Source organism: Mustela lutreola, chromosome 2 (assembly GCF_030435805.1).
Source record: "Mustela lutreola isolate mMusLut2 chromosome 2, mMusLut2.pri, whole genome shotgun sequence".
Taxonomy (NCBI): domain Eukaryota; kingdom Metazoa; phylum Chordata; class Mammalia; order Carnivora; family Mustelidae; genus Mustela; species Mustela lutreola.
Genome location: NC_081291.1, coordinates 20,021,253 through 20,033,887, shown reverse-complemented (window position 1 = coordinate 20,033,887; position 12,635 = coordinate 20,021,253). Strand labels below are relative to the sequence as shown.

The 12,635-nt window shown below is 58.5% G+C and overlaps 1 protein-coding gene across 4 annotated transcripts in view; it reads left to right on the top strand.

The window, feature by feature from the left end:
• The window catches only part of CACNA2D2 (calcium voltage-gated channel auxiliary subunit alpha2delta 2), a 138,594-nt gene that overhangs the window by 112,329 nt on the left and 13,630 nt on the right, over nucleotides 1-12,635 (top strand). For all 4 annotated transcript variants that reach the window (XM_059160967.1, XM_059160966.1, XM_059160969.1 and 1 more), the window contains exons 5-17: nucleotides 1,728-1,772; nucleotides 5,088-5,229; nucleotides 8,260-8,391; nucleotides 8,562-8,619; nucleotides 9,510-9,560; nucleotides 9,690-9,789; nucleotides 9,892-10,050; nucleotides 10,285-10,392; nucleotides 10,491-10,569; nucleotides 11,127-11,176; nucleotides 11,340-11,429; nucleotides 11,608-11,679; nucleotides 11,870-11,944. In XM_059160967.1, the coding sequence (XP_059016950.1) occupies nucleotides 1,728-1,772; nucleotides 5,088-5,229; nucleotides 8,260-8,391; nucleotides 8,562-8,619; nucleotides 9,510-9,560; nucleotides 9,690-9,789; nucleotides 9,892-10,050; nucleotides 10,285-10,392; nucleotides 10,491-10,569; nucleotides 11,127-11,176; nucleotides 11,340-11,429; nucleotides 11,608-11,679; nucleotides 11,870-11,944 (1,161 nt within the window). The remainder of the gene's footprint in view (nucleotides 1-1,727; nucleotides 1,773-5,087; nucleotides 5,230-8,259; nucleotides 8,392-8,561; nucleotides 8,620-9,509; nucleotides 9,561-9,689; nucleotides 9,790-9,891; nucleotides 10,051-10,284; nucleotides 10,393-10,490; nucleotides 10,570-11,126; nucleotides 11,177-11,339; nucleotides 11,430-11,607; nucleotides 11,680-11,869; nucleotides 11,945-12,635) is intronic.

The window sequence follows — 12,635 nt, the reverse complement described above, 5'->3', positions numbered from 1 at the left end:
TTTATAACCCCCTTTTAGATAACAAATCACATTTTCTTTTTGCCAGCGAGTGTGTTGAATTGATATTTTTTCCCCTCGGTTTAATGGGTTTGTGTGTTCAGGAATGATCTTCATCAACCGAAACTCCTTATTGTGTTTGATGTAATGTCAGCTTTCATTATGTGCTTCGGTCGGAGCCGGGCGCAAGGGAAAGCCGAGCACCCTGGAGCCTGGGCCCGGGGCCCCCAGCCCCCACACCAGGCCCACCGTGTTCCAGTCCTCCTGCTGGGTGGGTGGTGTGGCAAAGGTCAGAGATGCAATGGGAAGGCGGGTTGGAGCCTGGGTGCGAAGCCTTTCTTACCGCTGCTGTGTCCTCCTCTGTCTGAGGCAGGTTGCAGGGCTCCTGGGAGAGCCCTGAGCATGTGCGAAGCACTGGAGGCCAGCAGATGCCTCTGGTGACCAAAGCCATCAGGTTGTCTCCGGTCTTCCATCCACCCAGCGGCTGTAGTCTTGCCCACGCACATTGCCAGGCATGGGGCCGATGTTCCAGAATGCTTGGACTGTGTTTACGGGTCCAGCCAGTGGCCTCTACCCACCCAGACCACTGGTGGGAGACAAGACATCCCTGTCCCCACAACAAGCCCCCATACTGAGCACCTCAAACAATGGCCTCAGGCCCAGCACCTGGGCAGTCCCCAAGGCCAAGCCCCTCCCTGAAGCCCGAGGAGCCAGAGCTGAGGGGGAGCTGTGCGGCCCCAAGGTCATACAGCATGGAGTGAGGAGGGGGCTCTGTACTTGCCGTTTTATAGCCAGACCACTGGGCGCACACTTGGTCAACACCCCCATTTTTCAGACCACAAAGAAACAGGCTGCCAGGGCCACGCACCAGGTGTCTGCGGCACGAAACAGCGCAGGAAAACACTGGAGGAGGGCGACGTGGACAATGGCCCTCTCCTATGTCCTGAGCCCGGAATCCATAGGGTCAGGAGTGGGGTGGCCCCTCTGGAACCAGTGGCACTTGAAGGCCCCAGATTCACCTTCTGGCCGCTGCTGTCAGCCATGCTCAGTTCTGATTAAAGATCATTAAACATGAAATTAGCCCGTTTGTGTTACGGGTCCCCGGGGTGGCCGGTGATTATGGCGCGCAGATGGCCAAGAAACCAGGCTGCGGACAGGCTGACGAGGCCGGGGCGGCCGGGCTCACACCGGCAGGCGCGCAGAGCCCAGGGAGGCAGGTGCGGGGGCCGGGCTTTGTTTTCTCCCGCTCCTGTTGTGTAAACCCCCTTGCATTTCACAACAAATCACAGCTAATTAATAAGTACATGCCCGTAATGAGCAGGCTTTTTAATAGAAGAAATTGGAAGATGTGGTGTCGAGTCATTATTTCACTCTGGCCCAGACTCGGCTCTATTTTCCCATCTTCCTCACTCCCCCGGGGCTGCCTCAGCCAGAGTCTCTGCAGACAGGCTGCCTCTGAGCCCACCTCTCAGTGGGGTTGCAGAGAGGATGCCTGGTCCTGGAGTCAGGGAGTCTTGTGGAGACCCTGTGCAACCGGGAGCTGCGTATCTCCCCAGAGGCTATGAGGGCCCATGATGGGGGGAATGTCTGGGGCAGAGGTCGGCATGCCCGGTCCGATTCAGCCAGCTGTCCAGGAGAGGACCAGTGCTGTCCTCGGGCCAGGGGCCCTGGCTACCCCTCAGGTAGCCTTGTGCGGAGCTGTGAGTGTCAAGGCCTCTTTGTCCCCCCAGGAGGAAGATATCCTGTACTATGATGCCAAGGCCGACGCTGAGCTGGTGAGTCCCCTACCTCTGTTGCGGGGGGGTGGGGAGCTGCCAGAGCCCATCCCCCACCCCGGGCTAGTCGCCTCAGCTGTAAAATGAGTGTAAGATCTCGGGGCTCTCCCAAGTTCTGAGGTCACCCTGCAAAGTAGCAGTGGCACAGGCCCCACACCTGACCCCAGGCAGATAGTGAGACCCTTGGATCTCCTCCCATGGGTCAGTCCAGGTGCCAGCATGGAAGAGGCTGAGCGCTGTGGGAGCCAGGAAGAGGGAGCAGTGGGGAGGGCTTCCGAGGTGGCAGGCAGAGCCAGGATGCAGCTGTGATGCGGTTCAGATGGGGCAGGTACCTTCCCTGCGGTGAGGGGTCAGCGGCTTCCGCTTGCGGAGCTCCCTGCTGCTGGCCCCACCATCAGGGCTCCCCATAGCTCAGCCAGGCTTGCCCCAGCTGCAGAGGCAGCCCAGCCCTGTGCCTGTTCTTCAGACAAAGGACGGCCTCGGCAGCGGCGGCGGCAGCACTGGGGCTGGCTGGACGGCCCGGACCCACAGTGCCCCCCTGCCTCTGTGCCCCTGACTGGCTCATGTGTGCTTGGGCTCCCCGTCACCAAGGCCTCCCATGAAAGCCATATGACCATTTTGGTAGCAGGGGACCTACAGAGGAGGCAAGAGTGTCCGAAAGAGGACAGGGCCCACAGAGTAGACGGTTTTTGGTGAACACGCCAAGGCACAACTGCCAGCCTTGGAGGTAGACGCTGTTGAACCTGTCTTCTCTGTAAACGGAGGTGTCGTAACAGCTCACTCTCTGGGGCCCCACTGCTCTGGCCGGGGCAGGAGACCCCCAAATCCAGGGTTCCTCTCCTGGGCTTATTGGCCAGGGGCATTTCCTAGGGCGAGCGGGAGGTAGACAGTGACCCCCGGAGGTGGGTAGGCAGGCAGGGATCCCTGCAGAGGGTCGGTGGTGCCAGGCGGGCCTGGGTGAGCCTTCAGGAGAGCAGGCGGGCAGGGGGCCAGAACAGGGGTGCGGGGGGGCTAAAGCAGGTGTGCTTCCCCCTTGGCTGAGCCTCCGTGGCTCCCAGAGAAGTTGCTAAAATTAAAGCTGGAATCTGAAATTCAAATGAAGAACGAACCTTTAATTAGACCCTGAATCTAATTCCTTACCCCCCTCAGCAGCAGGCTGTAATTTTAGCAATCAGTGCATTAAATATAAACCAGGAGCCTGCAGTTGCCCACCGTACAAAACCCCTGGGCATGGGGGTGGCGCTGAGGGGCTTCTTGGCCATTCTGGTGCCTGGTCCCCTCCCAGGATCCCCTGAACTCCCTGTGCCCAGGACCCCCACCCCAGGGCTCCAGATCACTGATTCCCTGCACCACCACCCCTTCCCAGCCCCTCATGGGGGTAGGGACAGCCCCAGGAGGGAGAGGCACCCTAGGTAGGGCTGGGCTAAAGTCAGGCCAAAAGCCCAGCCCTCTATAAATATCGATGTGAACACATTTGCCGACTCCCCTGCTTGTTGTGTTGTTTTGTTTTTTTAATCTTTGCCAGAGGTACAGTTAGAGATCTTTCTAGACCATTTACTTTTAAATTACCAGCCAGAAGGTGGGGGTGGGGGAAAGAGAAGGAAGGAAAAAGTTCGCCAGCTGATAGCTTATCAGAACGGAATCCAAATGTCACATTAGTTGGGAAAGTTGGGAGATTAAATTTTCCAGCGCCCTTCATCTGCTGCTGACATTTCGGGGGCTTTCTTCTCCCGCACCTCCCCCTCCTGCAAGCGGAACGTGAGCGGCTCACGCCTCAGAGGCGGCAGGCTCGGCAGCTGCCTGGCCCGGCTTCACCCAGCATCCAGGAGCTTCTGAGGGCCCTCCTAGGGTGTGCCGAGGTGGGCAGAGGGTGGCACACACGGTGAGGGGCGAGGGAGCGAGGGGAGGGCAGCAAACGTCTTGGCTTTTGCTGTACAGAATCCGCCCTTGAAGAGACGCGAAGGGTCTTTCCTCCAGACCCTTCTGAGCCCTGCCAGCTCCGACCCAGGCCAGTCTGCGGCAGCCCATCCAGGCAGTAATTCATTCCCCAGGCCAGAGAACGGACCCGGAGCACTCCTGGGGTGGGGAGAGCACATCTGGCTGGGCAGGGAGGCACCATCACCCTTTCCCCAGACAAGATACAGCAGGAAGCAGGAACACGGCAGGGGTGCCCAGGACCCCGTGAGCAGTGGGGTCTGCAGAGCCACAAGGGGGTGGAAATGAGCTGAGCCTGGTATTGCCAGTGATCACAGGGACTGAGAGGCAGTAAGGGGCCATGAGCGTAATCCAGCTGCCCACACCCCTTCCTCCCAGGGCACAAGGCCCCCCAGCTCTGTCCCTGCCCTGCCTTGGTCTCCATCCCTCCTTTCCTCCCCATCTGGCTCTTCCCTGTTTTCCTCTTCATTCCCTACCACCATCTTCCCCTCCCCCTTGCACACCTGCACCAGTGCCTGCCCACCCCCCCGCCACCGCACCCTGCACCGCTCGGCTGCGGCATCAATGCGCTGTAGCCGCAGACCCGTTCCTGCCAGCCTGTGGTGGTGGGCGGGGGGGTGCACGGCGCATGCCCAGCCTGCTCGGCCGAGAGATGCTGTAATTGGCACCTGTCAGACGGCTGCAGCTCATTTTAGAAAGTCAACAGGAGCCTCTGCAGTCCTGCTGCTAGCAAGCGCTGAAGACCCTCCCTCCGGAAGTTCCTGGGTCTCAATGCTAGCCCCCACCCCAGCCCAGCTCTCCCCCCAAAACTCAGCCCCTACAGCCACCAGCTGCAGGAGTGGTGACTCTTCCCCAGAGGGGGCAAGGACCCTCTCCCTGGTGCCAAAGGAACCCCGTGCAGGGGGTGGGTGGAGCCCAGTGGAGGGTGTGGGGCTCAAGGCTCCTGAGAAGGGCTGCCTAGGCCTCTCTAGGATCACCCAAGCCTGTCCTTGTAAGCAGAGGTCTCCAGCCTGCTCCTCAACGGGATCCGTTTCCTTCACTGAGAATTGGTTTTCAAGAATGTGGGGGAAGGGTTCGTTTGGGTTTGGGCTTGGGTTTGAAATTTGGGTTTAGCAAATGTAGGGATGGTGGGTGTGGGGTGGGCAGGAACAGGTGGGAATCATGGGCCTCCTGGGGGAGGGGTCCCTACCCCCATACCTCTGTCCCTGTGTCTCTCCATCTCTCCCCGTCTCTGACTGCAGTAGTCTCTGATTCTGAGATGCCCCCGTCACCTGAGCTCTGGCCCTCTCCTACCTGCAGAGTTGTCTGACCCCACACCACCATTTTCCAGCCCTGACACTACCACGGTGTGGGGGGGTGGGGGGTTATCCCTCTCTGCAGGACGACCCTGAGAGTGAGGATGTGGAGAGGGGGTCCAAGGTCAGCACCCTCAGGCTGGACTTCGTTGAGGACTCAAACTTCAAGAACAAAGTCAACTACTCGTACACGGCCGTGCAGATCCCCACAGACATCTACAAAGGCTGTGAGTGTGCAGAGCGATCAGAGTGTGCAGAGCGCCCTCCGCAGCCACCACGGGGGCAAGGCCCACAGCCTGGGCATTGCCAGGTCCTGGGTGCTCAGCCGGTACCATCTGCCCTCAGCCCCTGCTACCCAAGGTCACACACGCTCACCTACACACAGTCATCAAGTCATTCTCAGGCGTGGCCTCACACTGACTCTCAGACTCTTACTGCTGTGCACAACAGTCTCCTGCCCTTGGGTGCACATGTGCCCCACAGGCCCCCAAAGCAGCTCCTCCACACCATCCCCCATCCCCAGGCCCCATGTAGGATTGGTTGAGGAGCTACCACAGCAGGGGAACACTGGGGCTGAGGGAGCAGGGAGCAGTCCCTCACTCACGGACACCAGCCCTGGAGCATTTCCCTCCTTGTCCAGGCACAGGGCAGCTTTGCACGGTGGGGAAAATGAGTCACTACAGCTGGAAGGATTTGAGTCAGACATGAGGAAGAACTTCCTGAAGATCTTGGGAGATGTAGGGAGAAGAGACTAAGAGTCAAGCACTACAGAGAGAGTTCTAGCAGTGGGTTTCAGGGCCCGGGGGTCTGGTGGCTTGGGGCTAATTCTGTGAGCCCCTACAAGGCAGCCTCGGACTCCGAGTGGCCCACTGGGTGGAGGCTCTTGGAACACAGATCCCAGAGCTTCTGGGTAGTCTCCAGAATGCAGGGAATCCTCCAGGGTCCTCAGGGAGGCCCCCTCCACCCTTCAGGTCAGCCAGACCTTCCAGGCAGCCTCAGGCAGGGGTGAGAATAGATGCTCCCCCCAGCCCTGGTGCCCCTGCCACGGGCCACCCGCAGGCCACCTGCCCGAGCTAGTCGAGGAGCACTATCACAGGCAGGCATACTAATTAAAACAGGAGCCATACCGCCCTCCCCAGTCACCCCTCGCTACCCACACAAATTACATTTTATATGTTTTTTATTTACTGTGTCACTTTTAATTAAATCTGTAATCGCCCGCCTGAGGGGGCATGGTCCCCGTTTCCCAACTCAGCGTGATCTGAGAGGGTGTGCACGTGGGTGCGGGTGTGTGCACGTGGGGCTGAGTCGCAGGCCCTCTCCAGGCGGGAGGCCGGAGTGCGCGCACGCATGTGTCTTACGCAAGTGCGGGTACGTGTGTGTGTGTTCACGGGTGCCTGCAGGGACCGCCCATCTGAGGCGGGGGGTCTACTCTTGGCTCTTGACCCAAGTCAAAGATGCACCTCTACCAGCAGCTAGAGGGGCTTCCAGGACAGTCAGCTCTAAGCCTCTCCTTGGGCAGATGGGGAAACTGAGGCCCAGTGAGGGTTGGGACTTGCCAGGCAGACTCTCCCAGGGTAGACAGTACCGTATGAAACATTGGGGAACCCAGCTTTCTTTTTTCGTTAAAGAGAAAAATAGAAATTGTTCGACTCACTAAGTTTCTAAATTAGGAACAGGACCATAACATACTGTTCAATAGGCAGAGCCAATGCTAGAAATGTGTTTTGTTTTCACATTATGGTCAGTTAAGAGAAGCTACATGGACGGAGAAAAGGGAGTGGGAGTAGCGGGAGACAGAGATTAGACAACAGACAGGATCCAGCAGAGGCCCCACACCGGAGGGCAAGAGCAGAGGGCCATGTGCCCAGGAATGGGTCGGCGCCCCCCTGCCCTCTGCCATGGGCAGAGCCTTGCACATTTGTCTCGAAATCACAGCTCTTCATCTGCTTTAATGGTCTCAGTGTTCAGAGGCTCTGCTCCCAAGAGAGGAGTCAAGCCTTTGGAAGGCGCTCTGATTCTCACTTGGGGTGGATCTGTGATAGGGATCTCAGGGTGATGTTGTCAGCGCTCCTCCTGGGGAGGAAGGAAGTGGAAGAAACTGGAGGGAAAAAATAGCCCCTTGGGGAAGGGGGGTTCGGTACAGAGGCCTGGCAGTCATAGGTGGCCAGCCCCTGGCCGGTTTCTTTAAGGGTCCTCTATGCAGAGACGGATACGCTGCGCGTGAGAGAGCATGGGCATGCGCACACATTGGCCAGATTTGGGGCTGTCCTGAGTTGGGGGATGGGGTGCTGCCCAAACCATCCTGAGTCTCTGCCCTGGTTGAAGGATCTACAGGACTAAGCCCACTCCTCTGGGAGAAACCTCGTTCTGTGACTGTGCATCGGGGCAGGGGCTGGGGGGCGGGTCTGGCCAGAGGATCACAGAGGTGAGGGGAAAGGGTGGGGGGTGAGGGTAACTTGCTCTTGTGAGAGCAAGACCCACTGCTGTCATCCCAGGGGTGCAGAGAGCTGTGTAGGTATGAGTGTGCCTGCCCCGTGCCTGAAGCAGCGGTCGGGCTGCTGGGCAGGAGGTTTGAGGATGAGGGACTCGCACACCTGGCTGGAAACACGGAGGCTCGGTGCAGAGGTATATGTTAGGGAGTGCAGGCTGTGTGCGTGTGTACATGTGTGTGCAAGTGCCTGTGTTGGAGCAGGATCATGGCACAGGCCCTGCCCTTCCAAGAGCCTCCACCCCCACCCCTGCCTGCTCCTGGCCCCAGCTGATTAATCATGGAGCTGAGTGGCTTCCAGCTTATCAGGTACCTTAATAGCTGAATAATTCCAGCCCCATCATCGGGCCCTTAATTGCTTTCTTGTGGCTGCAGCCTGGAGTGCATGCTGAGTGGGTGAGCTCCCAAGGGACCAGCTGCAAGCTCCAGGCAGCATGCTGGATGGGCACCCCAACTGACAAGTCCCTGCCACCTGAGCAGCCCCTCTCTGGGGGCCACGGGCCACAGCTGCCCTGTCTGCTCATGTGGGGCCTGGCCGAAGGGTAGGCTAAGCGGGCTTAGGAGGGGTTGAGGACCTGGAAGGCTTCCTGGAGGAGCTGGTGCAGCCCTCAGCTGAGCCCTGAGGAATGAGAGCCCTGCTAGGCAGGGCACACATGAGGCTTTCCAAGAGGGGGGAGGGGGGTGTTACATGCATGGGCGTCGGGGTAAGGTTCAACGGGGGGACAGCCCAGGCACTTTTCCCGCCAGCCCCCTGCCTCCCCCACAGCCACTGTCATCCTTAATGAACTCAACTGGACAGAGGCTCTGGAGAACGTGTTCATTGAGAACCGCAGGCAGGACCCGACGCTGCTGTGGCAGGTCTTCGGAAGCGCCACGGGCGTCACTCGCTACTATCCCGGTGGGTGTCAGCCCCTCAGCACCCACCCTCCCCTTCACCCAGCCCACTGTCCTGGGGCGTGTGGGGTGGTTGATCACTCTGTGGGCTGTGGGGGTAGCCACTCCTGCCAGGCCAGCTGGCCCTGGACAAGCCCTTCCCTGCCAGACCCCCCGCCTTCTTTCCTCCCGCAGCCACCCCATGGCGAGCCCCCAAGAAAATCGACCTGTATGATGTCCGAAGGAGACCCTGGTGAGTGGGCGAGGAGGAGCTGGGCAGGGACACCCCTCCACTCCCTACCTCTGCCGCCTGCTCCCCTCCCTCCCGATATCCAGGACTCCGAGCAGGGTGCAGCCAGCTCTATCCAATTTTCATTTCACACATCGTTGCCACTGGAAAATGGATCCCATCACCCAGGCAGGCCTCCCAGCTGCCTCTGCCCCCCGTCCACTGCCCAGCACTCCACCCCCTCGCGACTGAGGGATTGGGCTAGTGGGGGTTCTGGAGGGTGGATATCTCCTCTGATGGGTCGCCAGCCCCCAGGCCACCCATCAGAGCCCTGGACACCCCACCCTCTGCCTGTCTCTCCTGCGGTGCCCCATGACGTCCTCCCTCCCTGTTCGATCACACATACAGCTGGGACTCAGACCTCGGGGACTTGTCCCGGGCCAGGGGACATGACAAGCCACTGAGGCCATGGAACATACCCCCTTCCGCCTCTCTGGATCCCCTGCTCACCCCTCCTTGGGCTCAATTCATGTGCTGGGAGGCCAGGTCACTCATGTAATGGGCAAGGCCTGTTTTGGTTTTGTTTTTTTAAGATTTTATTTATTTGAGAGAGACAGAGCATGAGCGGGGAGAGGGCAGAGGGGGAGAGACAAGCAGACTCCCCACTGTGACACGGGGCTCAATCCAGGGCCCCGAGATCATGACCCAAGCCGTAGTCAGACGCTTAACCGGCTAAGCCACCCAGGCGCCCCAGGACGGTTTTATTAAATGTGCTATCCTCAGTGCCTAGAACGCTGTCTGACCCTTGCATTGGATGCTTCTTGGAAACATGTTGAATCAGTATATGGGTGAAGGAAGAGCGGACCCACAAGGTCCCAGTGAGGCTGGCCCTAACTGATGCTTCTCCCGGGCAGGTACATCCAGGGGGCCTCATCGCCCAAGGACATGGTCATCATCGTGGATGTGTGAGTGAGCGATGCCTGCAGGAGGGGTGGGGGGCAGAACAAGGGGTGCGAATCTGCTGCCTGGGACCCTCCGGAGGGAACAGCAGGAGGACACCTGAGGCCTAGCTGGTGCATCCATGACCTTCCCAGGAGTGGCAGCGTGAGTGGCCTGACCCTGAAGCTGATGAAGACGTCCGTCTGTGAGATGCTGGACACGCTCTCAGACGATGACTATGTGAACGTGGCCTCGGTAAGTGCCGAGGTGGCAGGCAGGCAAGAAACGTGTCACCCCACCCCGTGCCAAATGCCCCAGCCAGCCTGAGGCCGCTCACCACCCTTCCTGTCCCCACAGTTCAACGAAAAGGCACAGCCTGTGTCGTGCTTCACACACCTGGTTCAGGCCAATGTGCGTAACAAGAAGGTGTTCAAGGAAGCCGTGCAGGGCATGGTGGCCAAGGGCACCACGGGCTACAAGGCCGGCTTTGAGTATGCCTTCGACCAGCTGCAGAACGTGAGCGCCGGGAATGGATGGGGGTGGTGCAGGAGGGACTGGGGACGGGCCAAGGCCCAGGCTTGGTGACACCAGGGAAATCAAGACAAATGGCCTTGTTAGCGCCCAACAGGCGGCTCGGGCAGATCGCAGCATCTGCTGTGGGGAGGAGGGCCCTTCCAGGTGGGAGGGACACCCACCCCCAGACCAGGGAGGGGCCAGAGGCTGCCTGACCCCAAACCCACTCCTGACCAGTCCAACATCACCCGTGCCAACTGTAATAAGATGATCATGATGTTCACGGACGGCGGTGAGGACCGCGTGCAGGATGTCTTTGAGAAATACAACTGGCCCAACCGGACGGTGAGGCTCCGCCCAGGTGGGGGTCCCCCTGACCCGGGCCCGGTACCGGGGAGGGCTGTCCTCTCATGACCACGGCAGTAACCCCAAGCCCCAAACAGGTGCGCGTGTTCACTTTCTCCGTGGGGCAACACAACTACGACGTCACGCCCCTGCAGTGGATGGCCTGCGCCAACAAAGGTACCTTGTCCGGCGTCCCCACCCTGGGGCCTGCCTGCTGTGCCCTGCTGTCCATCGGGTTGCTTGTCCACCTGTCCGTCTATATGTCCAGCATTCCAGCTGCCTGTTTTCGCACTGTCCATCTTCCCACGCATGTGACTGTCCATCTCTCTGGCCACGTAACTAGTCCATCTGACTGAGCATCTTTCTGCCCATCTGTCTGTCCATTGTCCATCCATCTCCTGGCTTCTCTGCTCCTACATCTGTTTGTACTCCGTGCATGTGGGCCTGGCCCCTGGGTGGACTCTGAATGTCACCAGCATCCTGGCATGAGAGACCTCAGCCTCAGGCCCTTCCCTTCACCCTGCCTCTGCTTCTGTACATCCCTACACTCGTGGCCCCTTCCCTAGCATCAGCTCCTTTGACAGAGCAGTGGAAGGGAGCACTAAACGGATAGGAGTTTGGGAGGAGTGACACCAGAAAGAGAGGGGGCCTGGACATAGCCCAGGATACAGGAGCCCCTATGCCATGGGTCCCAAGTACCACCCAGACCCACCTCGCCTCGCCTTCCTTCACAGGTTACTATTTTGAGATCCCTTCCATTGGAGCCATCCGCATTAACACTCAGGTGAGAAGCCCCTCCACCCAGCCCCTTGCTTCCTGGGCACAATGGTAATTGGTGCACTGCTGCGGTGTGAGAGTGCCCCCTGGTGGTCAACTGATATACGGGGAGGCAGACCAGGGAAGATGCAGCAGGCAGGTGGATTTGTGACCCGTCACCTTCTCCCCAGGAATATTTGGACGTACTGGGCAGGCCCATGGTGCTGGCGGGCAAGGAAGCCAAGCAGGTGCAATGGACCAATGTGTATGAGGATGCTTTGGTAAGGCCTCTGGACTCCCACAGATGTGGGGGTCCTTAAATTCCTCAAGGGCCCCCATATGGGAATAAACCAAACAGAAGGAAAAAAGGGGGCCTATGCCTGAGCCAACCCTCTGAACACTCAGGGTGGGGCATGGATGGCCACAGGAGACTGACCTGTCATCCTCCTCTCCCTTCAGGGCCTGGGGCTGGTGGTGACAGGGACCCTCCCTGTTTTCAACCTGACACAGGATGGCCCTGGGGAAAAAAAGGTAAGGTTCCCAACCAGGGAAGGGCTAGGCATGCCCCTAGCAGGCCTGGGACAGAGGAGGGACAGGATAGCCTTCAGACTGGACAGAGGCAACCTCTTGTGAGCAGCATGAGGCCTAGGGCATGAGGTTTGGACAGTGGGGCTCCCCTGTGGATTTGAGTTCATTGCAGACCCCATGCCTCTGCTCTCAGAACCAGCTGATCCTGGGTGTGATGGGCATCGATGTGGCTCTGAATGACATCAAGAGGCTGACTCCAAATTACACAGTAAGTGTCCATCTGCCCGTCCACCCAGCTCTGCCTCCCACAGGGACACAAGCCAGGCTCAGCAGAGGTGTGTGAGAGGGCTTACAGCACCTCCAGGGAGACCTGTGAACTGAGGCAGTCAGGAAAGGCTTCTGGAGGAGGTGACATTGGGCCTCGAGCTGGGATCGGCAGACTTTCTGTGAGGGGCCAGACTATGAATATTTTAGGTTCTGCTAGTGTAAGTACTCAGACTCAGTTCTGCTGTTGTACAGAAAATGGCCATAGACAAAACAAATAAGTGGGCATGGCTCTGTTCCATAACAATTACGTTTGTGGGTCCCGAAATTTAAATTTCACGTAATTTTCATGGTATGATCTTTTTTAACCACTTAAAAATGTAAAAAAAAAAAAAACAGGGGCGCCTGGTTAAGTGTCTGACTCTTGGTTTCAACATGGGGTCCACCTAGGCCACTTAGCAAGGGAGTCTGCTTGAAGATTCCCTCCCTCTGCCCCTCCCCCCACTTGCACACATGCATGCTCACTTGCTCTGAAAATAAATAAATAAATCTTTTTAAAAAGAAATGTAAAAATTATTTCTAGCCACACAGTAACAAGTGACGGGCCAGGCAGGCCTGGCATTATGGTCAGATAGACTCCTTGGAGTTACAGGAAACCCTTTGAGCAAAGGACGGAAGGTGAACACCAAAATCAT